The sequence below is a fragment of the Chiloscyllium plagiosum genome, unplaced genomic scaffold (assembly GCF_037043375.1).
Source record: "Chiloscyllium plagiosum isolate Xiang-an unplaced genomic scaffold, Cpla_swu_hap1 HiC_scaffold_3, whole genome shotgun sequence".
NCBI lineage: Eukaryota > Metazoa > Chordata > Chondrichthyes > Orectolobiformes > Hemiscylliidae > Chiloscyllium > Chiloscyllium plagiosum.
This window is the reverse complement of record NW_028270141.1, coordinates 140,488,856-140,515,811: the sequence shown is the minus strand read 5'-3', so window position 1 is coordinate 140,515,811 and position 26,956 is coordinate 140,488,856. Positions and strand designations below refer to the sequence as shown.

General features: G+C 49.4%; 1 protein-coding gene across 6 annotated transcripts in view; it reads right to left on the bottom strand.

Moving 5' to 3' along the window:
* LOC122548458 (tyrosine-protein kinase Fyn) overlaps nt 1-26,956 on the bottom strand; it is a 336,794-nt gene that overhangs the window by 103,002 nt on the left and 206,836 nt on the right. For all 6 annotated transcript variants that reach the window (XM_043687161.2, XM_087983880.1, XM_043687155.2 and 3 more), the window contains one exon: nt 11,660-11,758. In XM_043687161.2, the coding sequence (XP_043543096.1) occupies nt 11,660-11,758 (99 nt within the window). The remainder of the gene's footprint in view (nt 1-11,659; nt 11,759-26,956) is intronic.

Below are 26,956 nucleotides of genomic sequence, written 5' to 3'. Positions count from 1 at the left end.
CACCAAAGGGCACTGTGTCACTGTCACTGCCAACACCAAAGGCACCATGTCACTGTCACTGCCAACACCAAAGGGCACTGTGTCACTGTCACTGCTAATACCAAAGGGCACCGTGTCACTGTCATTGCCAACACCAAAGGGCACGGTGTCACTGTCACTGCCAACACCAAAAGGCACCGTGTCACTGTCACTGCCAACACCAAAGGGCACTCTGTCACTGCCACTGACAACACCAAAGGACACCGTGTCACTGTCACTGCCAACAACAAAGGCACCGCTTCACTGTCACTGCCAACACCAAAGGCACTGTGGCACTGCCACTGCCAACACCAAAGCACCATGTCACTGTCACTGCCAACACCAAAGGTACTGTGTCACTGTCACTGCCAACACCAAAGGGCACCGTGTCACTGTCACTGCCTACACCAAAGGGCACTGTTTCACTATCACTGCCAACACCAAAGGGCACTCTGTCACTGTCACTGCCAACACCAAAGGGCACTGTGTCACTGTCATTGCCAACACCAAAGGGCACGGTGTCACTGTCACTGCTAATACCAAAGGGCACCGTGTCACTGTCACTGCCAACACCAAAGGGCACTCTGTCACTGTCATGGCCAACACCAAAGGCACCACATCACTGTCATTGCCAACACCAAAGGGCACTGTGTCACTGTCACCGCCAACACCAAAGGCACCATGTCACTGTCACTGCCAACACCAAAGGCACCGCGTCACTGTCACTGCCAACACCAAAGAGCACTGTGTCACTGCCACTGCCAACACCAAAGGCACCGTGTCACTGTCACTGCCAACACCAAAGGCACCACGTCACTGTCACTGCCTACACCAAAGGGCACTGTTTCACTATCACTGCCAACACCAAAGGGCACTCTGTCACTGTCAACACCAAAGGGCACTGTGTCACTGTCATTGCCAACACCAAAGGGCACGGTGTCACTGTCACTGCTAATACCAAAGGGCACCGTGTCACTGTCATGGCCAACACCAAAGGTACCATGTCACTGTCACTGCCAACACCAAAGGACTCTGTGTCACTGTCACAGCCAACACCAAAGGGCACTGTGTCACTGTCACTGCCAACAACAAAGGCACCGCTTCACTGTCACTGCCAACACCAAAGGCACTGCGTCACTGTCACTGCCAACAACAAAGGCACCGCTTCACTGTCACTGCCAACACCAAAGGCACTGTGGCACTGCCACTGCCAACACCAAAGCACCATGTCACTGCCAACACCAAAGGGCACTGTGTCATTGCCACTGCTAACACCAAAGGGCACTGTGCACTGTCACTGCCAACACCAAAGGCATCACATCACTGTCATTGCCAACACCAAAGGTCACTGTGTGACTGCCACTGCCAACACCAAAGGGCACTGTGCACTGTCACTGCCAACACCAAAGGCACCACATCACTGTCATTGCCAACACCAAAGGCACCGCGTCACTGTCACTGCCAACACCAAAGAGCACTGTGTCACTGCCAACACCAAAGGCACCGCGTCACTGTCACTGCCAACACCAAAGGCACCACGTCACTGTCATAGCCAACACCAAAGGGCACTGTGTCATTGCCACTGACAACACCAAAGGGCACTGTCCCACTGAAACTGCCAACACCAAAGGGCACTGTGTCACTGTCACTGCCAACACCAAAGGCACCACATCACTGTCACTGCCAACACCAAAGGGAACTGTGTCACTGTCATGGCCAACACCAAAGGTACCGTGTCACTGTCACTGCCAACCCCAAAGGCACCGTGTCACTGTCACTGCCAACACCAAAGGACACCGTGTCACTATCACTGACAACACCAAAGGCACTGTGTCACTGTCACTGCCAACACCAAAGGGCACTCTGTCACTGTCACTGCCAACACCAAAGGGCACTGTGTCACTGTCACTGCCAACACCAGAGGGCACCGTGTCACTGTCACGGCCAACACCAAAGTGCACTGTGTCACTGTCATTGCCAAAACCAAAGGGCACTCTGTCACTGTCACTGCCAACACCAAAGGGCACTGTGTCACTGTCACTGCCAACACCAAAGGACCAAAGGACACTGTGTCACTGCCAACACCAAAGGGCACTGTGTCATTGCCACTGCTAACACCAAAGGGCACTCTGTCACTGTCACTGCCAACACCAAAGGGCACTGTGTCATTGCCACTGACAACACCAAAGGGCACTGTCCCACTGAAACTGCCAACACCAAAGGGCACTGTGTCACTGTCACTGCCAACATCAAAGGCACCGCATCGCTGTCACTGCCAACACCAAAGGGAACTGTGTCACTGTCATGGCCAACACCAAAGGTACCATGTCACTGTCACTGCCAACACCAAAGGGCACCGTGTCACTGCCACTGACAACACCAAAGGCACTGTGTCACTGTCACTGCCAACACCAAAGGGCACTCTGTCACTGTCACTGCCAACACCAAAGGGCACTGTGTCACTGTCACTGCCAACACCAAAGGACACCGTGTCACTGCCACTGACAACACCAAAGGCACTGTGTCACTGTCACTGCCAACACCAAAGGGCACTCTGTCACTGTCACTGCCAACACCAAAGGGCACTGTGTCTCTGTCACTGCCAACACCAAAGGACCAAAGGACACTGTGTCACTGTCACTGCCAACACCAAAGGGCACTGTGTCATTGCCACTGCTAACACCAAAGGGCACCGTGTCACTGTCATTGCCAACACCAAAGGGCACTGTGTCATTGCCACTGCTAACACCAAAGGGCACTGTGTCACTGTCACTGTCAACACCAGAGGGCACCGTGTCACTGTCACGGCCTACACTAAAGTGCACTGTGTCACTGTCATTGCCAACACCAAAGGGCACTCTGTCACTGTCACTGCCAACACCAAAGGGCACCGTGTCACTGTCACTGCCAACACCAAAGGGCACCGTGTCACTGTCACTGCCAACACCAGAGGGCACCGTGTCACTGTCATTGGCAACTCCAAAGGGCACTCTGTCACTGTCACTGCCAACACCAAAGGCACTGTGTCACTGTCACTGACAACACCAAAGGCACCGTGTCACTGTCACTGCCAACACCAGAGGGCACCGTGTCACTGTCACTGACAACACCAAAGGCACCGTGTCACTGTCACTGCCAACACCAGAGGGCACCGTGTCACTGTCACTGGCAACTCCAAAGGGCACTCTGTCACTGTCACTGCCAACACCAAAGGCACTGTGTCATTGTCACTGGCAACTCCAAAGGCACCGTGTCACTGTCACTGCCAACTCCAAAGGCACTGTGTCACTGTCACTGCCAACACCAGAGGGCACTGTGTCACTGTCACTGCCAACACTAAATGTAACCCCAACCACATGCCTGAGGTCTCTGCATTAACAATAGTTTCACACTCAAGATACTGGTGACACACTCTGACCCTGAAAGACTCTGTGGTAAGTTATTTTGCTTTGCAATATAAGTTGAATAAATTATCAGCTAACTGAATTAGCAGGTGATTTAAGGATGGCAGTGGAGTGTGTGCAGATTGATGATGTAGAAGTGTGCAGAGAGAGAAATGGAGGTGTGAATAATTTGTCCACAAGATGGCCCCATCTATCAAAATCGGGCTTTTTAGAATCTGAAAACATTCCTATCGAATGCTTCACTACGATAGGAGCCCAAAACATGTGTATTTTTGGACAGACGTCAGAGTTTTCATTTTCTAAAGGCTGTGAATCATACAAGGAGTCACCAGGGAGAAGGATGTTATGAATTCAGAGGAATGATTTCTGTCCTGTTCAGCTCATATCCATAACAGAAGAAATGCTGACTACTTGTAAAAACAGACACGACTGCAGCACTCAAACAGAGTCTCGTTCTCAATTCAGGGCGGTGGAGTTGATTTGGGACCTATCTGTTGGAGGATTTTCAATTCCTTGTCTTAAAGGAGTGTGGGAGTTGGAGAGGGATTTTCCATCCCGCATCTGGGATTGCAACATATTGTCATCTCTCTCTCTGTACAGTTTGCTTTGGTAAATGATTTGTTAGGGGCTTCTTCTCCAATTGTGAACCAACCTTGCTATCATAGAAAAACTACAGTGGCCCATCGAGTCCATACCGACCCTCCATCAGTATCCCACCCCTTATCCAATAACCCTGCATTTCCCACGGCTAACACACCCAACCTACACATCCCTGGACTATATAAAACATCGTCCAACTTTCAGATTTTAACTTGTATGCAAATTCTTGCGTGTTACTGTTGCATTTTACCTGCTTTTGGCAAATCCAAAATGATTTCTGCCATTCTTTACATATCCACAGAGCACAAGTTAAAGAGTACCCAGATTTTTGGTGTCAATCTTGTCCCGTCTCCACAGATCAAATCATACCTGGCACCCTGTCAGTCAACAACAGCGAGAAAGATAGAGAGCTAGGTGACTGGGAATTGGGGTTGTCATGGTTACCGACGAAAGCGGTTGGTCTGTTTATGTGCAGTCAATATGTTTTACAGAAAGTGAGGCTGCATTTAAAATTTAAACTCCAGGTCACCTCTTGTAATCTTCTGTCCCTCAACTCAGCTTGTGAACTATGAACAACATAGGGGATGTGTAATGCTGTTTCTGCCGACATCAGCAAAAAGCTAACACATCAGAGAGATAAAAACACGCTTCATAGTGATAAATCAGGGTCCAATCAAAAGGATGCAGCAACTTAAATGTAATTAATGATGTTCAGCTCACTCTGGTTTATGGTACCATTTATCACGTTCACTGCCGGTGTACAGGGTTAATGGAGGTGGGACTGTCTGCCAATGACCATCATATTTTACAAAGAGAGAGAATGAAAGAAAAATTGTTAAGGCAAACCTCATCCTGAGTTTTATTTGTAGGTGGAATTCACTGGTGTTGCTGTGCACATCTCCATCGGTGTGACCACGAAACAAAAATATTCAAATGTTGTCCTGGCCAATCACCATCCAGAAATTTGCGATTATCCAAACCTCTGCTGCAGTCTCCTATCTGGCATCATATCCTCCTCACTGAACTACACTGGCTCCTGCCCCGTCAATCTCACCAATCGTTTTTCCTGAAACCACCCTGAGCTTTGCCCCTCTCTCTGCCGACGATGATCCCCCTTTCCCCCAAACTTCCAATTCCTCCGACTTTGATCTTTTGATCGTCTTCCACCTTCCACTATCTTTTTCCAGAACACGCATGAACTTTGGTGACATACACTCCATTCTCCGCACACCTTTCCTGAAGTCTTCTGTCTCTCAAGACCTCACCCTTGTCCATGCCCCCTTTAGGGCTCCTGTTAAAGAACAGACAACAAAGAGCAATACAGCACAGGAACAGGCCCTTCGGCCCTCCAAGGCCTGCGCTGATACATTTTGCCCTTCTATACTAAAACCATCTTCACTTACAGGATCCTTATCCCTCTATTCCCTTCCTATTCATGTGTTTGTCCAGGTGCTTGTTGAATGCTGCTTTTCTGTCTGCTTCCACCATCTCCTCTGGCAGCGCGTTCCAGACACTCACCACCCTTTGAGTGAAAACTTGTCTCACACATCTCTTTTAAACATCCCCCCTCATACCTTGGACCTGTGTCCCTAGTAATTGACCCCTGCACCCTGGGAAAAAAAGCCTCATAATCCTCACTCTGTCCTTGCCATTCGCAATCTTAGAAACTTCTATCAAGCCGCCCTCAACCTCCTGCATTCCAGTGAAAACAAACCCAGTCCATCCAACTGTTCCTCATCGCTAAAATCCCCCATAGCAGGCAACGTCCTGGTAAACCTTTTCTGTATCCTCTCCATATCCTTCTGATAGTGTGGTGACCAGTCTCACTTCACTGTCTGACCTAATGTTCAACCATCCCTCCTACCAGGGCGTGGCATGTATTTCGTGTACACTTTGAGTAAAACACACTGTGATGTTTTTGCTTGTTAAAGTCTCTGTGTAGGTGCAGCAGAGTCAGCAAATCTGCTGAAAGTCTCAGTGTAACTACTGGCATCTTCTGCAAACAGAAGTGCTCCTTTGAATTTATGGAAAGTTAGGGCCATTGGGGAATTAACAAATGGGAGACTGCGCAATTCTCACCTTAACCCTGTTCGACAGTTTGGAGTAATACTAGTTGCACTGGCAAGTAACTTAAAGCAATAAACACTCAATTGGATCTCCTTGGAGAATTAGACAAGTTGAACGTTTAGAAAAATTAGAAAATTGTAAATGAACAATAGTGTAATGGCTGGTTTTGCTCAATATTATTTGTCACATTCAAAATGTTTTTATTTAGTTGGAGAATATTCACAGCGTTATGTTAGCGACTTCAGCGAACTCATGCATTGGACAAAAGCACACAGGATATGAATCTGTTCAGACACAGCCCATCACCCTGTATCACTTCACCTTCTCTTCAATACTCTTCTGAATCAATCCCTCCCAAAGGGGTATCAAAGCTTTCAATGGTTAGATTTAAAAAGAAATTTCTGAAAGAACACAAAGGACAAAATAAAAACAAAAACAAAAGATAATCACACCATTTAAAAGGAAAGATTCTATCCCTGCTTACACTCCCTTGACCCATGCACTGCTGCTTAAAGAAAATCTACAATGCACAATCTATAGGGGCAAAACCTTCCTCAAAACATTGAGAGGCAACAATGGCAGCAGATGCAACTCATATCCTGAAGCAGCCAGCATCCTAATGTCAGCAGGACTGTGAGTATGCTTTCAGACGCTGCCATGTTTTAACATCCTGATGACACTGATAAACTGGCTGTAGCTCCCAAAGTACTTTGCCTTGTACCAAAGCTCATCCATTGGCCTCCCTAGAGTTCAGGGGGCAGGTTCCACAAATGTTGCCTTGTCTGAATGCACTGGCGCCTCAGAGCTGGAAATTCCCATGAGCTAAGCTGCAGTGTTAGTCGGAGATTCAGTGTGACAGTAATGTGTAGTCAGCGAAACAGATTGGTTCGTCTTGTTATGAGGCCTCCAAGCCCCTAGTTAGATACGGCCGAACAAGAGGCTTTTGGAGCTGAACTAGCTTCAAGTTAGGTTAAATTTACAGACTGAAAGCAAAGTGCTAACAGTTGATGTTCACTACTGCATGTTAAATTTTTATGTATGTAACATGAGCCAGAGCTGGTTTATTAAAGTGACTGGCTCACTCTCATGTAACAGACATTATGGGGTTGGTAGCCACAAGGGCACAGTGTCACACCATTGGTAATTGTGCCTGGCGTTTATATCGCCTCCTGGTGACCATTTTGCTTCTTCTGACCTCCATGGATTTCTGAGGCCTGTGGATCTCAGTCTGTATTGGTCAGGAGGTTAGGTACTGACCTGCTTGCTGACCCATCCACTTCCCCTTCTCATGGAAACCCAGAACTGGACAGATCAGAGTTGGGTTTGGATCTTAATTAATTTTTCAACCTCTTCAAAGGATTCTAGCATCTCTGGGGGAGGTGGGGGGGAAAGGGGGTTACATTACTCCCCTGCCTTACACCCTGCTGTACTTTAAGAAGCTCTTGTTTTGTACGGCTTATTGATGTTGTGTATGAATTGGGGTCAGGGACCTTCCCTGCAAGTCCCTCTCAAATGTCTAATATCAATACGGGGAGTAAGTCACTCCATTCAATCAAACATCCAAAGCTGTTCCTGTTCCTTCTGCATGCAGAATATGGGAGTCGCTGGCTGGGCCAGCATTTGTTGCCTGTCTCTAGTTGCCCTTGAGAAGCCTTTGGTGAGCTATCAACTTGAACCGCTGTAGATCACCAGATGTAGGTTGACCTACCGTGCCACGAGGGAGGGAATTCCCGGATTTTGACCCAGCCACAGTGAAGAAATCTAAATTAACCTCCATTTGCCACTCCTCAGCCCATTGGCCCATCTGGTCCAGATCCTGTTGTAATCTGAGGTAACCCTCTTTGCAGTCCACTACACCTCCAATTTTGGTGTCATCTGCAAACTTACTAACTGTACCTCTTATGCTCGCATCCAAATCATTTATATAAATGATGAAAAGTAGTGGACCCAGCACCAATCCTTGTGGCACTCCACTGGTCACAGGCCTCCAGTCTGAAAGACAACCCTCCACCATCACCCTCTGTCTTCTACCTTTGAGCCAGTTCTGTATCCAAATGGCTAGTTCTCCCTGTATTCCGTGAGATCTAACCTTGCTAATCAGTCTCCCATGGGGAACCTTGTCGAACGCCTTACTGAAGTCCATATAGATCACATCTACTGCTCTGCCCTCATCAATCTTCTTTGTTACTTCTTCAAAAAACTCAATGAAGTTTGTGAGATATGATTTCCCACGCACAAAGCCATGTTGACTATCCTGAATCAGTCCTTGCCTTTCAAAATACATGTACATCCTGTCCCTCAGGATTCCCTCCAACAACTTGCCCACCACCGAGGTCAGGCTCACCGGTCTGTAGTTCCCTGGCTTGTCCTTATCACCTTTTTTTAAACAGTGGCACCACGTTAACCAACCTCCAGGCTTCTGGACCTTTATCTGTGACTATTGATGATATAAATATCTCAGCAAGAGGCCCCGCAATCACTTCCCTAGCTTCCCACAGAGTTCTATGGTACACGTGATGAGATCCTGGGAAGTTATCCACTTTCATGCGTTTCAAGACATCCAGCACTTCCTCCTCTGTAATATGGACATTTTTCAAAATATCACCATCTATTTCCCAACATTCTATATCTTCCATATCATTTTCCACAGTAAATCCTGATGCAAAATACTCGTTTAGTATCCCCCTCACCTCCTGCAGTTCCACCCACAGGCCTCCTTGCTGATCTTTGAGGGGCCCTATTCTTTCCCTAGTTATCCTTTTGTCCTTAATGCATTTGTAAAAACCCTTTGGATTCTCCTTGACTCTATTTGCCAAAGCTATCTCATGTCCCCATTTTGCCCTCCTGATTTCCCTCTTAAGTATACTCCTACTGCCTTTATACTCTTCTCAGGATTCACTGGATCTATGCTGTCTATACTTGACAAATGCTTCTTTCTTTTTCTTAAACAAACCCTCAATTTCTTTAGTCATCTAGCATTCCCTATACCTACCAGCCTTCCCTTTCACCCTGACAGGAATATACTTTTTCTGGATTCTTGTTATCTCATTTCTGAAGGCTTCCCATTTTCCAGCCGTCCCTTTACCTGTGAATATCTGCCTCCAATCAGCTTTTGAAAGTTCTTGCCTAATCCTGTCAAAATTAGTCTTTCTCCTAATTACAACTTCAACTTTTAGATCTGTTCTATCCTTTTCCATCATTATTTTAAAACAAATAGAATTATGGTCGCTGGCCCCCAAAGCGCTCCCCCACTGACACCTCAGTCACCTGCCCTGCCTTATTTCCCAAGAGTAGGTCAAGTTTTGCACCTTCTCTAGGAGGTACATCCACACACTGAATCAGAAAATCGTCTTGTACGCACTTAACAAATTCCTCTCCATCTAAACCCTTAACCCTATGGCGGTCCCAGTCTATGTTCGGAAAGTTAAAATCCGTGACCATAACCATCCTATTATGGGACTGCAAAGTGGAGCAGAGCTGGGAAAGGATTTCATAATGAAAACTGGATGAGCTCCTGAGGGGAGTATATGGGATTGGGATGAACCACATTGCTGTGTGGAGAGCCTAACATATGCACAAAGAGCTGACAGATCACCTTCTGTACCATGACGTGTCTCTGTCCAGTCCCACATAAGGAAGAACGTTTATCTCTGACCCTGAGGACCTACCTGGGCAGAGATGAATAGGTCATTATGCTCACTTTCACATTACAATAAGGGTCAGTAATGTAAATTATACTGTACAACAAGGTAATTAATCCAGCTTCATATAGATATGCAGAATTCACATGCAATTATATATGCACTTAACAGTGTCAAACTAAGTCATGCATTAGGTATGATTGGTTAATAAGAGAGAACATTATTTTAAAGCTTTCTTCTCATTTTCCGGACATTTCCATGGAGGGCCTTAGAAGAAATACTTCGGCAATTTATTGCTGTTTCTGTCTTACATATAGAGCCACTGAGTCATAACAGCAAGAAACAGAGCCTTCAGTCTAACTTGACCATGCCAACCAGCTTTCCAAAACTAAAAATGTTCCCCTTTGCCTGTTCTTTCCTATTCATCAACTTATCCAATTGTCTTTTCTATGTTATAACTGGACCGACACCTACCACATCCTCTGGCAGCTTATTCCATACACGCACCACCCTCTGCGTGAAAATGTTGCCCCACAGGTCCCTTTTAAATCTTTCCCCCTGACCTTAAACCTGTGCCCTCTAGTTTTGGACTCTCCCACCTTGGAATAAAAGACCTTGGCTATTCACCCTATCCATGCCCCTCATGATTTTAACAATCTCTATAAGGTCACCCATCGAAGAGTGTGGTGTTGGAAAAGCACAGTTGGTCAGGCAGCACCCGAGGAGCAGGAGAATCGATGTTTCGGGCATAAGTCCTTCACGATGAACGGCTTATGCCTGAACCGTTGATTCTCCTGCTCCTCGGGTGCTGCCTGACCTGCTGTGCTTTTCCAGCTGCACACTTCTCATCCTGATCTCCAGCATCTGATCTCCTCACTTTCTCCTCCTATAAGGTCACCCCTCAGCCTCCCACGCTCCAGGTAATCAAAAGCTGCAGTTTGTCCTGAGGGTCTAAAATGGACTAATCTTTATGAGTCTTGCTCCAAACGACAAAACAGCCGGAATGACCCTGCACTTATGGAGAGACTGCCGTTATTTTTAACAAAGTGGGAGGAAAGACGTAGCTTCTCCTTTTTAAATCCCAAAGAAGCTGCTAGCATTGCGTGGTAATGTCAGATACCACCAGTTAGGTTTTATGAAGTTTCAGTCAGAGAAATGACAAGAATAGTATTGCTAACCATTGACAATATCCCTTGAACAGGTCTGCCTTCTTTTACACAAGGCATTCACACCTGCATTAAACAAGGACGAGATCACAACCTGTGTCCCAGTTAAAATGGAAGCTTGCTTTTGAGCCACTGACCCTCACAACACAAAAGGCAGCATTCAAATTTGCTCAGGGCAAGAGAAATCGGAAAGAATTACAGAATGCACAATGAAAGTACTGAGACAGTATATTTTTCTTTCTGTTGGGCCAGTTCACTTTTGGAGTGGCATAGTGGCTGGCACTGCTGCCTCACAGCGCCAGGACCCAGGTTCGATTCCACCCTCAGGTGACTGTCTGTGTGGAGTGTGTACATTGTCTGCTCTGGTTGTGTCCCACAGTCCAAAGGTGTTTAAGCCAGGTGGATTGGCCATGGGAAATGCAGGGTTACAGGGATAGAGTGTTGGATGGACCTGGGTAGGCTGGTCTTTGGAGGGTCAGTGTGGGCTGAGTGGCCTGCGCCTTTCCCCACCTCCAACATTTTATTGACTAAGAAATGTGAGGTCCAGAAATCCCAACTCCTTTCTAAAAAAAAATTGTACAACCCCATCGAAACATAGGAAACAGGAGCAGGAGTCTCTTCGTAAATCAACCCCGCCTTCCTGGGAATTGGTCTGCCTTCAGGTCTCTGCCCTTATTGGTCACACAGTACCCTGGGGATTAATCGTTGCTCCCGGAGAGTATTAATTAACCAATCGTTGAGATGCAAATCATTTCATACTTACTCCTCTGCCTGGATGGAGTCAACTGGAGCCACGTAATTACTGGGAATGTAGCCAGTACCCCCTGACTGTAAGGATCGGGCCTCCCACCAGTCTCCCTCTCTGTAAAAAGACACAAGTTTCAGAACATCAGATGGTCCCTTTCAAACGCATGAAGAAGTCAACAAAGCGATCATTGATGGCAATGACAGAACTTCTGACAGTTCTCTCTTTGAGCACACCACGAATTGACGAAAATAAAACCGTGCTGTGTATCTATCAGTCTTGGGCGTCAAATCTAGGCTCGCCGTGACGAGATGCTGCCTTCGAAAGTCTGTGTTCAGCCGAGATTGAGGTTCTCAAAGGCAGAGGTAGCTGGACAGAGGAGATAGAGAGAGGTTGCTCCCACTCGGAAAAGGAGTGGGTGCCAGACGGCACAGATTAAAGTGACTTTCAAAAGAAAAAAAGTGTAAGGTAACACAAAAAAACTTTCACACAGCCGAGAAATAGAGTGGTTCAATCGAGGCATTCAGGAAGGCATTGGATGGTTATTTAAATAGAAACAATTTGCAGGGATGGGGGGGGGGGGGGGGGGTAGGAGGTTGGCACCAAGTCATGAATAGAATAGCGTTTATTGTCACATTTTCTCAATGGGTACAGTGAAAAGTTGATACTTCACCAATTACAGTGCCAACTTAGACATATAAGTAGCTAAGCACAGTTTCTTTAGTTACAAGATTTAGCCAATACAGAAATAAAATGTCCAACATTAGAGAAAACAGTTCAGTACAGCAGACCAGGCTCGCACGTAGCTTCCAGTCCGCACAGGGCCTAGGCTCCACACCACACTGGTGACACGTCACACTGGGAGGAGACCGCTGTGCCAGGCTGGGAGGTCCGTATGGGAGGGGGCTGCTGTGCCCGGCCGGGAGGTCCCTATGGGAGGGGGCCGCTGTGCCAGGCTGGGAGCTCCCTATGGGAGGGGGCCGCTGTGCCAGGCTGGGAGGTCCCTATTGGAGGGGGCCGCTGTGCCCGGCCGGGAGGTCCCTATGGGAGGGGGCCGGTGTGCCAGGCCAGGAGATCTCTATGGGAGGGGGCCGCTGTGCCAGGCCGGGAGGTCCCTATGGGAGGGGGCCGCTGTGCCAGGCCGGGAGGTCCCTATGGGAGGGGGCCGCTGTGCCCGGCCGGGAGGTCCCTATGGGAGGGGGCCGCTGTGCCCGGCCGGGAGGTCCCTATGGGAGGGGGCCGCTGTGCCAGGCTGGAAGATTCCTATTGGAGGGGGCCGCTGTGCCAGGCCGGGAGGTCCCTATGGGAGGGGGCCGCTGTGCCAGGCCGGGAGGTCCCTATGGGAGGGGGCCGCTGTGCCAGGCCGGGAGGTCCCTATGGGAGGGGGCCGCTGTGCCAGGCCGGGAGGTCCCTATGGGAGGGGGCCGCTATGCCAGGCCGGGAGGTCCCTATGGGAGGGGGCCGCTGTGCCAGGCTGGAAGATCCCTATGGGAGGGGGCCGCTGTGCCAGGCCGGGAGGTCCCTATGGGAGGGGGCAGCTGTGCCAGGCCGGGAGGTCCCTATGGGAGGGGGCCGCTGTGCCAGGCCGGGAGGTCCCTATGGGAGGGGGCCAACATGGGGAGCCCGTTGCAGGAGCTGCTCATTTGCGAGCTGATACAAACATGACGGGTGGAATAGCCTCCTCCTGTGCTGTTACTTGTGTGATTCTGTGACTACCAGTGATCTACCACACTGTCACAATGTTCTGGAACTTTTACTGTAGAAACCAGTGGCAGTTAACAGCATGATGAGCTGTTCCAGAATCACTCATACAGGAGAGGGGATGCGCGTGATAGATCGCGGAATTTTGAAAAATAGAGAAGAAGGAGACAAAAAAAACCTTATAAACAATGCTTTTCACGATGGACCTGCCAGAATGTTCTCAAAATGAACTGAAGTGGGTGGAGAAGACATTCTGAACAGCAGCACTTTGATCGTGTGGGTGGAAACAGAACATGGTAAATACATACAGTTATATACAGCATCCACTTGAGGACATGTAATGGGGGAACGTGGTACCCGATTTAAACATGGCCAGAACAGCTAGACTAAAATAACATAGTAACACTGTCTGAGTCTCTGGTTTATTTGAGGAACAGCTAATTAAAGCAACCCATGCTGTTTTATTTAGACCAGTTCATTCCCAGCACTGGGCTTCCTAACACAGCAGGGATATGGATCGAACGGATTGCATTTTAATCCTTTGTCTACCTGCAAAAACAAATATCACAATGATAGTTTTCCGACATGGGAACATTTTACTGCTCCCACTCCAAACTGGAATTTGTCCACACAAATAAATCGGAAGTTGCACTTCACCATCAGGTTAGCTGCAGTATGAATATTAAAACACGATCACATTCCCATCTTTCAGCTTAGTTTATCCCCAACTTAACTAAAATATTTCCCCTCCTTTTAAGCAGCCCATTCAATTTATTTCTCCATCAAATTGCTCTTGCTAGTTTGCTTTATGCACCATTAATCTCATCTATTTCTACCTTCAATATTATTCAACTGAGATCAAAGTCCTCTTTGCGATTTAAACATTTAATGATTGCCCTGTTGAACTGATTCACATTTGGCCCATTGCTGCAGAAAAGCTCCCAGCTCTCCCGTTGCTGGACAGTATTTTCAGCCCTGCCTTGTGCCTCAATCATTTATGATCAGATGGCTCGCTCCCAAGAGACTCTCAATAGAGAGCAAAGTGACAGTGAGAACAAGGGGAGAGCATGAGGGCGCAGCACGGACAAGGGGAGAGAAGGAGGGGAGACAGCGAGGGGACTGCAAGATACATGAGGCTATGGGAGGTCAGAGAAATAAGAGAGAGCAGAAGCACAAGAGGGATGAGAGAAAGTGTGTGTGTGTGTGCGCACGCGTGTATGTGTGTGTGTGTGTGCATGTGTGTGCGTGCGTATGTGTGCATGTGCGTGTGGTCTCTGTTGTGTGTGTGTGTGTGTGTGCGCGTGGTCTGTCTGTGTGTGTGTGTGTGTGAGAGAGAGAGAGAGAGAGAAAAAGAGGGTGTGAGAGAGAGAAAGAGAGAGAGTGGGTGTGTATACATCTGTGAGTGTGTGTGTGTGGGAGAGAGAGAGTCTGTGTGTGTATGTGTGAGAGCGAGATAGAATGATACAGTGTAAGCGTGTGTGTGTGTGAAAACATGTGTGTGAGTGTGTGAGAGTTAGAAAGAGAGCGTGTATGTGTGAGTATGAGTGAGAGATAGAATGATAGAGTGAAAGAGTTTGTGTGTGCACGTGCGTGTGAGCATGTGTACGTGCACGTGAGCGTGTGCGCATGTGTGAGCACGTGCGTGTGTGTGAGCATGGCGTGTGGGGTTCTTATTAAGCTCGCAGCCACATGCACAGGAAGCTGAACTGGCCCTGGTGTGAGCTGGGGACAGTGTGCAGTGGTACACAGCCTGGGGTAGCAGGCCTTGGTGTGAGCTGGGGACAGTGTGCAGTGGTACACAGCCTGGGGTAGCAGGCCTTGGTGTGAGCTGGGGACAGTGTGCAGTGGTACACAGACTAGGGTAGCTGGCCTTGTTGTGAGCTAGGGCAGTGTGCAGTGGTACACAGCCTAGGGTAGCTGGCCTTGGTGTGAGCTGGGAGTCGTGTACAGTGGCACACAGCCTGAGGTAGCTGGCCTTGGTGTGAGCTGGGGACAGTGTGCAGTGGTAAACAGCCTGCGGTAGCAGGCCTTGGTGTGAGCTGGGAGGACTGTGCAGTGGTACACAGCCTGAGGTAGCTGGCCTTGGTGTGAGCTGGGAGCAGTGTGCAGTGGTACACAGCCTGAGGTAGCTGGCCTTGGTGTGAGCTGGGAGCAGTGTGCAGTGGTACACAGCCTGAGGTTGCTGGCCTTGGTGTGAGCTGGGGACAGTGTGCAGTGGTACACAGCCTGGGGTAGCTGCCGTTGGTGTGAGCTGGGGACAGTGTGCAGTGGTACACAGGCTGGGGTAGCAGGCCTTGGTGTGAGCTGGGGGCAGTGTGCAGTGGTTCACAGCCTGGCGTAGCTGGTCTTGGTGTGAGCTGGGTGGACCATGCAGTGGTAAACAGCCCGGGGTAGCTGTCCTTGGTGTGAGCAGGGGGAAGTGTGCAGTGGTACACAGCCTGGGGTAGCTGGCCATGGTGTGAGCTGAGGGCAGTGTGCAGTGGTACTCAGCCTGGGGTAGCTGTCCTTGGTGTGAGCTGGGAACAGTGTGCAGTGGTACACGGCCTGGGTAGCAAGCCTTGGTGTGAGCTGGGGATAGTGCGCAGTGGTACACAGCCTGGGGTAGCTGGCCTTGGTGTAAGCTGGGGATAGTGTGCAATGGTACACAGCTTGGGGTAGCTGGCCTTGGTGTGAGCTGGGAACAGTGTGCAGTGGTACACGGCCTGGGTAGCAAGCCTTGGTGTGAGCTGGGGATAGTGCGCAGTGGTACACAGCCTGGGGTAGCTGGCCTTGGTGTAAGCTGGGGATAGTGTGCAATGGTACACAGCTTGGGGTAGCTGGCCTTGGTGTGAGCTGGGGACAGTGTGCAGTGGTACACAGCCTGGGATTGCTGTCCTTGGTGTGAGCTGAGGGCAGTGTGCAGTGGTACACAGCCTGGGGTAGCTGGCCTTGGTGTGAGCTGGGACAGTGTGCAGTATTACACAGTCTGAGGCAGCTGGCTTTATTGTGAGCTGGGGACAGTGTGCAATGGTACACAGCCTGAGGTAGCTGGCCAAGGTATGAGCAGGGAGCACTGTGCCGTGGTACACAGCCTGGGGCAGCAGGCCTTGGTATGAGCTTGGAGCAGTGTGCAGTGGTACACAGCCTGAGGGAGCTGGCTTTGTTGTGAGCAGTGTGCAGTGGTTCACAGGCAGGGGGAGCTGGCCTTGGCGTGAGCTTGGAGCAGTGTGCAGTGGTTCACAGGCTGGGGGAGCTGGCCTTGGCGTGAGCTAGGGACAGTGTGCAGTTGTACACTGCCTGGGGTAGCAGACCTTGGTGCAAACAGAAGGCAGTGTACAGTGGTACACAGCCTGGGGGAGCTGGTCTTGGCCTGAGTTCGGATCATTGTGCAGCGGTATACAGCGTGGGGTAGCTGGCCTTGGTATGAGCTGGGAGGACTATGCAGTGCTAAACAGCCTACGGTAGCTGACCTTGGTGTGAGCTGGAATGATTGTGCACTGGGACACAGCCTGGGGTAGATGGCTTTGGTGTGAGCTGGGGACAGTATGCAGTGGTAAACAGCCTGGGGTAGATGGCCTTGGTGTGAGCTGAGGGCAGTGTGCAGTGGTACACAGCCTGGGGTAGCTGGCCTTGGTATGAGCTGGGGACAGTGTGCAGTAGTACACAGCCTGAGGCAGCTGGCTATGTTCTGAGCTGGGGGCAGTGTGCAGTGGTACACAGCCTGGGGTAGCTGGCTTTGTTGTGAGCTGGGGACAGTGTGCAGTGGTACACAGCCTGGGGTAGCTAGCCTTGGTGTGAGCTGGGGTCAGTGTGCAGAGGTACACAGTCTGGGGTAGCTGGCCTTGGTGTGAGCTGGGGTCAGTGTGCAGAGGTACACAGTCTGGGGTAGCTGGCCTTGGGGTGAGCTGGGGACAGTGTGCAGTGGTACACAGCCTGGGGTAGCTAGCCTTGGTGTGAGCTGGGGTCAGTGTGCAGAGGTACACAGTCTGGGGTAGCTGGCCTTGGGGTGAGCTGGGGACAGTGTGCAGTGGTACACAGCGTGGGGTAGCTGGCCTTGGTTTGAGCTGGGGACAGTGTGCAGTGGTATACAGCCTGAGGCAGCTGGCTTTGTTCTGAGCTGGGGGCAGTGTGCAGAGGTACACAGCCTGGGGTAGCTGGCCCTGGTATGAGCTGGGAGCAGTGTGCAGTGGTACACAGCCTGAGGGAGCTGGTTTTGTTGTGAGCTGGAGACAGTGTGCAGTGGTACACAGCCTGGGGTAGCTAGCCTTGGGGTGAGCAAGGGGCAGTGTGCAGAGGTACACAGCTTGGGGTAGCTGGCCCTGGTATGAGCTGGGAGCACTGTGCAGTGGTACACAGCCCGGGGTAGATGGCTTTAATATGAGCAGGGGACAGTGTGCATTGGAAGACAGCCTGGGGTAGCTGGCCTTGGTGTAAGTTGGGGACAGTGTGCAGTGGTTCACAGCCTGAGGTAGCTTGTCTTGGTGTGAGCTGTGGGCAATGTGCAGTGGTACACAGCGTGGGGTAGATGGTCTTGGTGTGAGCTGGGGACAGTATGCAGTGGTACACAGTCTGAGGCAGCTGGCTTTATTGTGAGCTGGGGACAGTGTGCAATGGTACACAGCCTGAGGTAGCTGGCCCTGGTATGAGCAGGGAGCACTGTGCCGTGGTACACAGCCTGGGGCAGCAGGCCTTGGTATGAGCTTGGAGCAGTGTGCAGTGTTACACAGCCTGAGGGAGCTGGCTTTGTTGTGAGCTGTGGGCAGTGCGCAGTGGTACACAGCCTGGGGTAGCAGGCCTTGGTGTGAGCTGGGGACAGTGTGCAGTGGTACACAGCTTGGGGTAGCTAGCCTTGGGGTGAGCATGGGGCAGTGTGCAGTGGTACACAGTGTGGGGTAGCTGGCCTTGGTGTGAGCTGGGGACAGAGTGCAGTGGTACACAGCCTGGGTAGCTGGCCCTGGTTTGAACTGGGAGCACTGTGCAGTGGTGCACAGCCTGGGGTAGATGGCTTTGATATGAGCTGGGGACAGTGTGCATTGGAACACAGGCTGGGGTAGATGGCCTTGGTGTAAGCTGGGGACAGTGTGCAGTGGTACACAGCCTGGGGGAGCTGGCCTTGGTCTGAGCTGGGAGCAGTGTGCTGTGGTACACAGCCCGGGGTAAATGGCTTTGATATGAGCTGGGGACAATGTGCATTGGAAGACAGCCTGGGGTAGCTGGCCTTGGTGTAAGCTGGGAACAGTGTGCAGTGGTTCACAGCCTGGGGTAGCTGGCCTTGCTGTGAGCTGGGAACAGTGTGCATTGGAAGACAGCCTGGGGTAGATGGCCTTGTTGTAAGCTGGGGGCAGTGTGCAGTGGTACACAGCGTGGGGGAGCTAGCCTTGGTGTAAGCTGGGAGTACTGTGCAGTGGTACACAGCCTGGGGTAGCTAGCCTTGGTGTGAGCTGGGAGTACTGTGCAGTGGTACACAGCCTGGGGTAGCTAGCCTTGGTGTGAGCTGGGGACAGTGTGCAGTATTTCACAGCCTGGGGTAGCTGGCCTTGGTGTGAGCAGGGGGCAGTTTGCAGTGGTACACAGCCTGGGGTAGCTGGCCATGGTGTGAGCAGGGGACAGTGTGCAGTGGTACACAGTCAGGGGTAGCTGGCCCTGGTATGAGCAGGGAGCACTGCGCCGTGGTACACTGCGTGGGGCGGCAGGCCTTGGTATGAGCTGGGAGCAGTGTGCAGTAGTACACAGCCTGAGGCAACTGGCTTTGTTGTGAGCTGGGGGCAGTGCGCAGCGGTACACAGCCTGGGGTAGCAGGGCTTGATGTGAGGTGGGGGCAGTGTGCAGTGGTACACAGCCTGGGGTAGCTGGCCTTGGTGTGAGGTGAGGACAGTGTGCAATGGTACACAGCCTGGGGTAGCTGGCCTTGGTGTGAGGTGAGGACAGTGTGCAATGGTACACAGCCTGGGGTAGCTGGCCTTGGTGTGAGGTGAGGACAGTGTGCAATGGTACACAGCCTGGGGTAGCTGGCCTTGGTGTGAGCTGTGGGCTGTGTGCAGTGGTACACAGCCTGGGGTAGCTGGCCTTGGTGTGAGTTGGGGGCATTGTGCAGTGGTACACAGCCTGCGGTAGCTGGTCTTGGTGTGAGCTGGAGGCAATGTGCAGAGGTACACAGCCTGGGGCAACTGGCTGGACGGCTCTGTGCACGGGTCGGCAGCATGACACGGGTAGAACAGGGACAGGATTGGCTGTTGCAGGTTCCACGGTTTAACTGTTTTAGTAGGGTCAGAGGTGGGGGTAAAAGAGGGGGAGGTATGGCATTGCTTGTCAAAGATAGTATTACAGCAGTGGAAAGGACGATGGATGAAGACTCGCCATCTGAGGTAGTTTGGGCTGAGGTTAGGAATAGGAAAGATGAGGTCACCCTGTTAGGAGTTTTCTACAGGCCTCCTAATAGTCCTAGAGACGTAGAAGAAAGGATTGCGAGGATGATTCAGGAGAAGAGTGAAAGTAATAGGGTGGTTGTTATGGGGGACTTTAACTTTCCTGATATTGACTGGGAAAGCTATAGCTCGAGTTCGTTAGATGGGTCGGTGTTTGTCCAATGTGTGCAGGAGGGTTTCCTGACACAATATGTAGATAGGCCAACAAGAGGTGAGGCCATACTGGATTTGGTTTTGGGTAACGAGAATTGGAGGTAGGTGAGCACTTTGGGGACAGTGACCACAATTCGGTGACTTTTACTCTAGTGATGGAGAGGGATAAGTGTGCACTGCAGGGCAAGAGTTATAGCTGGGGGCAGGGAAATTAATGATAAGGTGAGGCACGACTTAGGATGCGTGGCTTGGAAAAGTAGGCTTCAAGGCAAGGGCGTAATTGATATGTGGAGCTTGTTCAAGGAGCAACTATTGAGTGTCCTTGATAAGTATGTACCTGTCAGGCAGGGAGGAAAGGGTCGTGTGAGGGAGCCGTGGTTTAATAAGGAATTGGAATCCCTTGTTAAATGGAAGAGGGTGGCCTATGTAAAGATGAGGCGTGAAGGTTCAATTGGGGCGATTGAGAGTTATAAGGTAGCCAGGAAGGACCTGAAGAGAGAGCTAAGAGCAGCAAGGAGGGGACATGAAAGGTCCTTAGTTGGTAGGATTAGGGAAAACCCAAAGGCTTTCTATAGGTATGTCAGGAATAAAAGAATGACTAGGGTAGGAATAGGTCCAGTCAAGGATAGTAGTGGGAAGTTGCGTGTGGAGGCTGAAAAGATTGGGGAGACACTGAATGAATACTTTTCGTCAGTATTCAATCAGGAACAGGACATTGTTGTCAATGTGAGTACTGAGTCACAATTAAGTAGAATGGACGGCTTTGAGGTATGTAGGGAAGAGGTGTTGGAAATTCTGGAAAGGGTGAAAATAGATAAGTCCCCTGGGCCTGATGGCATTTATCCTAGGATTCTCTGGGAAGCAAGGGAGGAGATTGCAGAGCCATTGGCCTTGATTTTTATGCCCTCATTGTCTACAGGAATAGTGCCAGTAGATTGGAGGCTAGCAAATGTGGTTCCCTTGTTCAAGAAGAGGAGTAGGGATAACCCTAGTAACTATAGGCCGGTGAGTCTCACTTCTGTTGTGGGCAAAGTCTTAGAGAGAATTGTAAGGGATAGGATTTATGCACATCTGGATAGGAATAATGTGATCAAGGATAGTCAGCATGGTTTTGTGAAGGGCAGGTCGTGCCTCACAAACCTTATTGAATTCTTTGAGAAGGTGACTAAGGAGGTGGACGAGGGTAAGGCGGTAGATGTGGTGTATATGGATTTTAGTAAGGCGTTTGATAAGGTTCCCCATGGTAGGCTACTGCAAAAAATACAGAGGTATGGCATTGAGGGTGAGTTGGAGGTTTGGATTAGGAATTGGCTGGCTGGAAGAAGACAGAGGGTAGTAGTTGATGGTAAAGATTCATCTTGGAGTGCAGTTACTAGCGGTGTTCCGCAAGGATCTGTTTTGGGACCATTGCTGTTTGTCATTTTTATAAATGATCTGGAGGAGGGGCTAGAAGTTTGCGGATGATACGAAAGTCGGTGGAGTTGTTGACAGTGAGGAAGGATGTGTCAGGTTACAGCGGGATATAGATAAGCTGCAGAGCTGGGCAGAAAGGTGGCAAATGGAGTTCAATGTGGGTAAGTGTGAGGTGATTCACTTTGGTATGAGTAACAAAAAGATGGGTTACTGGGCTAATGTTCGGATACTTTGTAGTGTGGATGAGCAGAGGGATCTTGGTGTTCATGTACACAGATCTCTGAAAGTTGCCACCAGGTAAATAGTGCGGTGAAGAAGGCATATGGTGTACTGGCTTTTATTGGTAGAGGAATTGAGTTCCGGAGTCCTGAGGTCATGTTGCAGTTGTATAAGACTCTGGTGTGGCCACATCTGGAGTTTTGTGTGCAGTTTTGGTCGCCATACTATAGGAAGGATGTGGAGGCACTGGAACGGGTGCAGAGGAGGTTTACCAGGATGTTGCCTGGTACGGTAGGAAGATCGTATGAGGAAAGGCTGAGGCACTTGGGGTTGTTTTCATTGGAGAAAAGAAGGTTTAGGGGTGACTTGATAGAGGTGTACAAGGTGATTAGGGGTTTAGATAGGGCTGACCATGAGAACCTTTTTCCACGTATGGAGTCAGCTATTACGAGGGGGCATAGCTCTAAATTAAGGGGTGGTAGGTATAGGACAGATGTTAGAGGTAGATTCTTTACTCAGCGAGTCATGAGTTCATGGAATGCCCTGCCAGTAGCAGTGGTGGACTCTCCCTCTTTATGGGCATTTAAGCGGGCATTGGATAGGCATATGGAGGATAGTGGGCTAGTGTAGGTTAGATGGGCTTGGTTCGGCGCAACATCGAGGGTTAAAGGGCCTGTACTGCGCTGTATTCTTCTATGTTCTATGACCCAAGCCACGCCTTTCATCCTGATCTCTATCTCAGTGAAAAGTTCTGCTTCTTTCAAAGCATCATTAACAGACTCCTTCCAAGCAGCACAAGGGGGTTACTGAATATTTTCATTCTGACTGGGAAGGTTGTGATTTGAAAAGCTGTCAGCCCCCACTAAATGTTCTCAAACAAGGTCTACATCAATTAATGTCTGAAAAATTTGACAGAATTGCAACCTTTTTTAGGTGACTGAAACTGAAGGAGGGCTGCTGCCATACTCAGTGTCTCTGCTGTGCGATGTGACTCAGCATCTGACATCAAAGAGATGCACAGAAAAGAAAGGGATTATGTTCAGAAAAGAAAGGGATTATGGAGCTATGAGCTCCATAAATCCTATGCAGGAACCAGGCTTCATATTAGAACAACCCCGCTGCAGTACTGGTGTAGCTACAAACATCTCAGCCTGCAACTTTCAAATAGTTCATTCATGAGACATGGGAGTCACTGGCTATCCCTAGTTACCCTTGAGAAGGTGGTGGTGAGTCTAGATTAGAGTGGTGCTGGAAAAGCACAGCAGTTCAGGCAGCATCCGAGGAGCAGGAAAATCGACGTTTTGGGCAAAAGCTCTTCATCAGCAATAGAGGCAGAGTGTGAGTTTGCCTTGTTGAGTCACTGCAGTCCATTTGGTGATGGTAGACCCATAATGTGAAGTGAAGGAACAATGATATATTTCCAAGGCAGGATGGTGAATGGCTCGGAAGATAACTTGTAGGTGCTGGTGGTTCCACGCATCTGTTACTCATCTTTCTAGATGGAGTGTTTGTGGGTTTAGAAGGCAGTGGGTAAGGAGCCTCGGTGAATTTCTGCAGTGCAACTAGTAGATAGTCCACACCACTGCTACTGCTGGTGATGGAGGAGGTACTGGGATGGTGCCAATCAAGCGGGCTGCTTTTTCCTGGATGGTGCCACCCTTCCTGAGTGTTTTTGGAGCTGCATCTATCCAGGGAAATGGGGAGTATTCCATCACACTCCTGACTTGGGTCTTGTAGATGGTAGACAGGCTTTGGGGAGTGCTGCAGGAGTAGGGTCGCGGTGCAGAGAGGAAGGTAGTAGGAAGTGTCAGACAGTTGACATTTGACCTCTGCTGGAGTGAAGGTTGGGGTGCAGTCGCTATGGCAACCAACGACAAAACTCCTTTGACAGCTGGTTTTAAGACAAGGGTTTGGATTGGCTGAGAGAACAGAGGGCTGGAAGGTGAGTGGATTGTACATTTGAATGAATGCAGGGAACAGGGAAGCTGAGACAGTACAGGTGATGCTAACATTTCTCAATGGGACAATCTGGATAGAGTAAGATGCCAGAGGGAGGGGAGCTGGAGAGAAAGGCTCAAGGAATTGGACAAACGTCTCACAGTAAAGGAGAAAGATGCCTGGCCCCTGCTCCTGGAGGCTGAGGTGACAAAAAGGTCATGGTCAGACCAAACTCGAATTCATGGTAGGATGGTGGGTTTGGAGATGAGACCTTTGCCAAGGACAGATCATTTGAGGTTAGAGAGCAAAGGTCAGAGTACCCCAAATACATAGCAAAGAGTGAACCTGGAAAGAGGGCTGGAGTCAGATAGAGGGAACGGGAGGACTGATCCAGACAGATATTTGTACCCACACGTTATTCGTGATTGTGATCTTTTACACTGAAAGGAAGGAAAACAGTATTTTTCTTCTTTAAGGTGCTGCTTGGCTCTTTGGTGTCCTGTAGCCTTTGAACGGAGGGAAGGGCTTGGACAGGTCTGCTTTCTCAGCTGTGACCCACTGGAGGGAACGCCATCCAACAGGTCTTTTAGTTTTTGAAGGGCAGTGGGGAAAAGGGGGCTGGTGAAAACAGCTTTTGTCTCAGTGTGGGCACAGAGGGAACTGTTAAAGCCACCAGAGCTAAGCTGGGTCTGAACTCTTTCAGTAAAGGCAGGGCTGGCACAGGCAGACTGCTCGTCCCACTGGGACCCGTCCTGTAGATTAAAAAAACACACAGACTGTGTTTAGTGTATTGCTTTGGGTAACCGTGTAAATCTCAGTGTCACACTGACTGCATAGCACAATGACAACTGGGAATGACATCAACAGGGAGGGGAGAAGCTGCTCCCAGCAGCTGCTTCACACAGGAAGGAGGTTCTGTCTTCACTGGCAACATTCGGTTGTAGTTAGTTCCCAGTGATCCTGGGAATAATTCCTTCTGACCTGGTTTGATATTTGCATCAATTCTCAAATTCTAAATCACCAGGACGAGGGTCAGCCCTTTAAGATAACTTCACGTTTGCCATACACTGTCATCACTGTCAAGGACCAATAACCACAAGTGAATTTGAAAATATCCCTCATTATTAACTGTATCGTATGTTTCTGCAAAAAAGAAAACAGCATGGGCAATGAAAGTCACTTTTCCATAAGCAGCAATGTCATTGTGGGGGGAGTGGGGGGTCATTTCCTATCCTGTAATTTTGAAGTTAAAAATGTAATGGTTTCCTCTTTCAACCTATTCTCTCCATCTGGTCTTCCATTTTGAACCCTCCTCATTACCCTCTTCTGGTCCCCTCACTCCTGGCTTCGCTCATTTGCTCTGGCTCATTCCCTCCAGCTTGCCATCCTTCTCCAAGCTCCTCTCTCCCGAGTCCTCGCTCCCTGCGACAGGGAGGGAGGGAGAGGATCGGGGTTGGGGGGGGGGACGGACTGAGCGCGTGCAATCACAATTCAATCCTTGACACCTGCACTAAAACAAAAAAAAAATGGAGGGAACGCTATTCAGTTGATGACGCTAAAAACGTGCCAAAAAGGGTGTACCTCAAATGGGGGCTACCTGTTTAACACATGCAGGCTGTCCAACAAAACCTGCGCTTACCTTCTGTGTGAGCATCTAATGTGCTTGTTCTGTCCTCCAATCGCTTTTTTTATCTTAAGACTACAAGACACAGGGGCAGAAGTCGGCCATTTAGCCCATCAAGTCTGCTCCATCATTCATAACTGATGTGATAACCCCCCAATTCCACTCTCCTGCCTTTTCCCCAAAACCCTCAATTCCCTTACTGAGCAGAAATCTGTCCAGCTCAGTCCTGAACGCACTCAGCTCTCGATGGTAAAGAATTCCACTGATTCACCACCCTTTGAGAGACAAAATTCCTCCTCATATCTGTGTTAACTGGGCAAGTCCTTCTTTTGCCTTAGATCCCTTCTCTCGTGTGCTCTGGGATGCTGGCTGACCGCAGCAATAATCACTTGCTTCTCCAGAGCTCACAGCCCTCTGGGTAAAAATCCAGACAAATGTGAGGTGATGCATTTTGGAAGGTCAAGTACACGTGGAATTTATACAGGGAATGTCAGAACCCTTCGGAGTATTGTTATGCAGAGGGATCTGGGTGTGCAGGTCCACAGATCACTGAAGGTGCCAGCGCAGGTGGATAAGGCAGTAAAAAAGGTCTATGGCGTGCTTGCCTTCACTGGAAGGGGCACTGAGTACAAGGATGGTCAAGTTATGCTGTAGCTTTATAGAACTTTAGTTAGGCCACACTAGGAATATTGTGTACAGTTCTGGTCACCACACTACCAGAAGGATGTGGGTGCTTTGGAGATGGTACAGAAAAGATTTACCAGGATGTTGCCTGGTATGGGGGATTTTAGCTATGAAGAAAAGTTGGAAAGACTGGATTGCAGGAAATTGAAGACCACTTGACAGAAGTTTATAAGATTGTGAATGGCATGAATAGAGTGAAAAGTACAAGGCTTTTTCCCAGGGTGGTGGGGTCAATTACTATGGGACACAGGTTCAAGATGGGGGGGGGGGGGGAGAGGAAGTTTAAAAGAGATGAGCGAGGCAAATTTTTCACACAAAAGGGTGGTGAGTGCCTGGAACTCATTGCTAGAGGAGCTGGCGGAAGCAGACACACAAGCACTTGGATGAATAGGAAGGGAATAGAGGGATAGGGATCCTGTAAGTGAAGGCAGTTTTAGTATAAAAGAGCAAAATGTGTCAGCGCAGGCATGGAGGGCTGAAGGGCCTGTTCCTGTGCTGTGTTGTTCTTTGTTCTGTTTCTCTTTCCTCTCAACCTCCTGCATTTAATCAGATATTAACATCCGCTTGTCTTAGACCTCAATCACTGCAAACAATCTGCTTCTGTCTACTCGGGCCAACTTCAAACATGATATCAAGTTAGCCATCATCTCTTCTGCTGTATTGAAAACAGCCCTGAATTTTCCAAATAGTTCTTGTATTCCTGTTTCCTTACACCAGACAGTGTTATAATGGGTTTATATTCTGTGCCCTCTCCAATGCCTTAACATCCTTCACATCATGTGGAACCTAAAATGTGGTCTTACTTTAAGGTGTTGCACAGATTTATTAAAACATCTCAGTTAATGCACTGTCTGCTGTGGAAATAGCTAATGCTCTTGTTTCTTGTTGTTAAGTGGATGGGATATATTATACCCGGTGAAGAAAAGCAGCTCACTCATCCACAGGAACAAGTTTCATGATTTCTCTGATATAAAAAATAAGTTGCTGTTCATTATTGAGTGCTCAATGAAAGGATATACAGCTTGAGAACCCAGAGAAAAATGAGGAGCTACAGAAGATGGATTTGCATACTAAGGGTGAGAAAACAGCCCACTGTGCCCATACCAGCTCTATCAAAGAGCTGTACAATTAAACCCTCTTTCCTCATAAGCCGGATTTCTCTTCCCCATTTCCAGGATT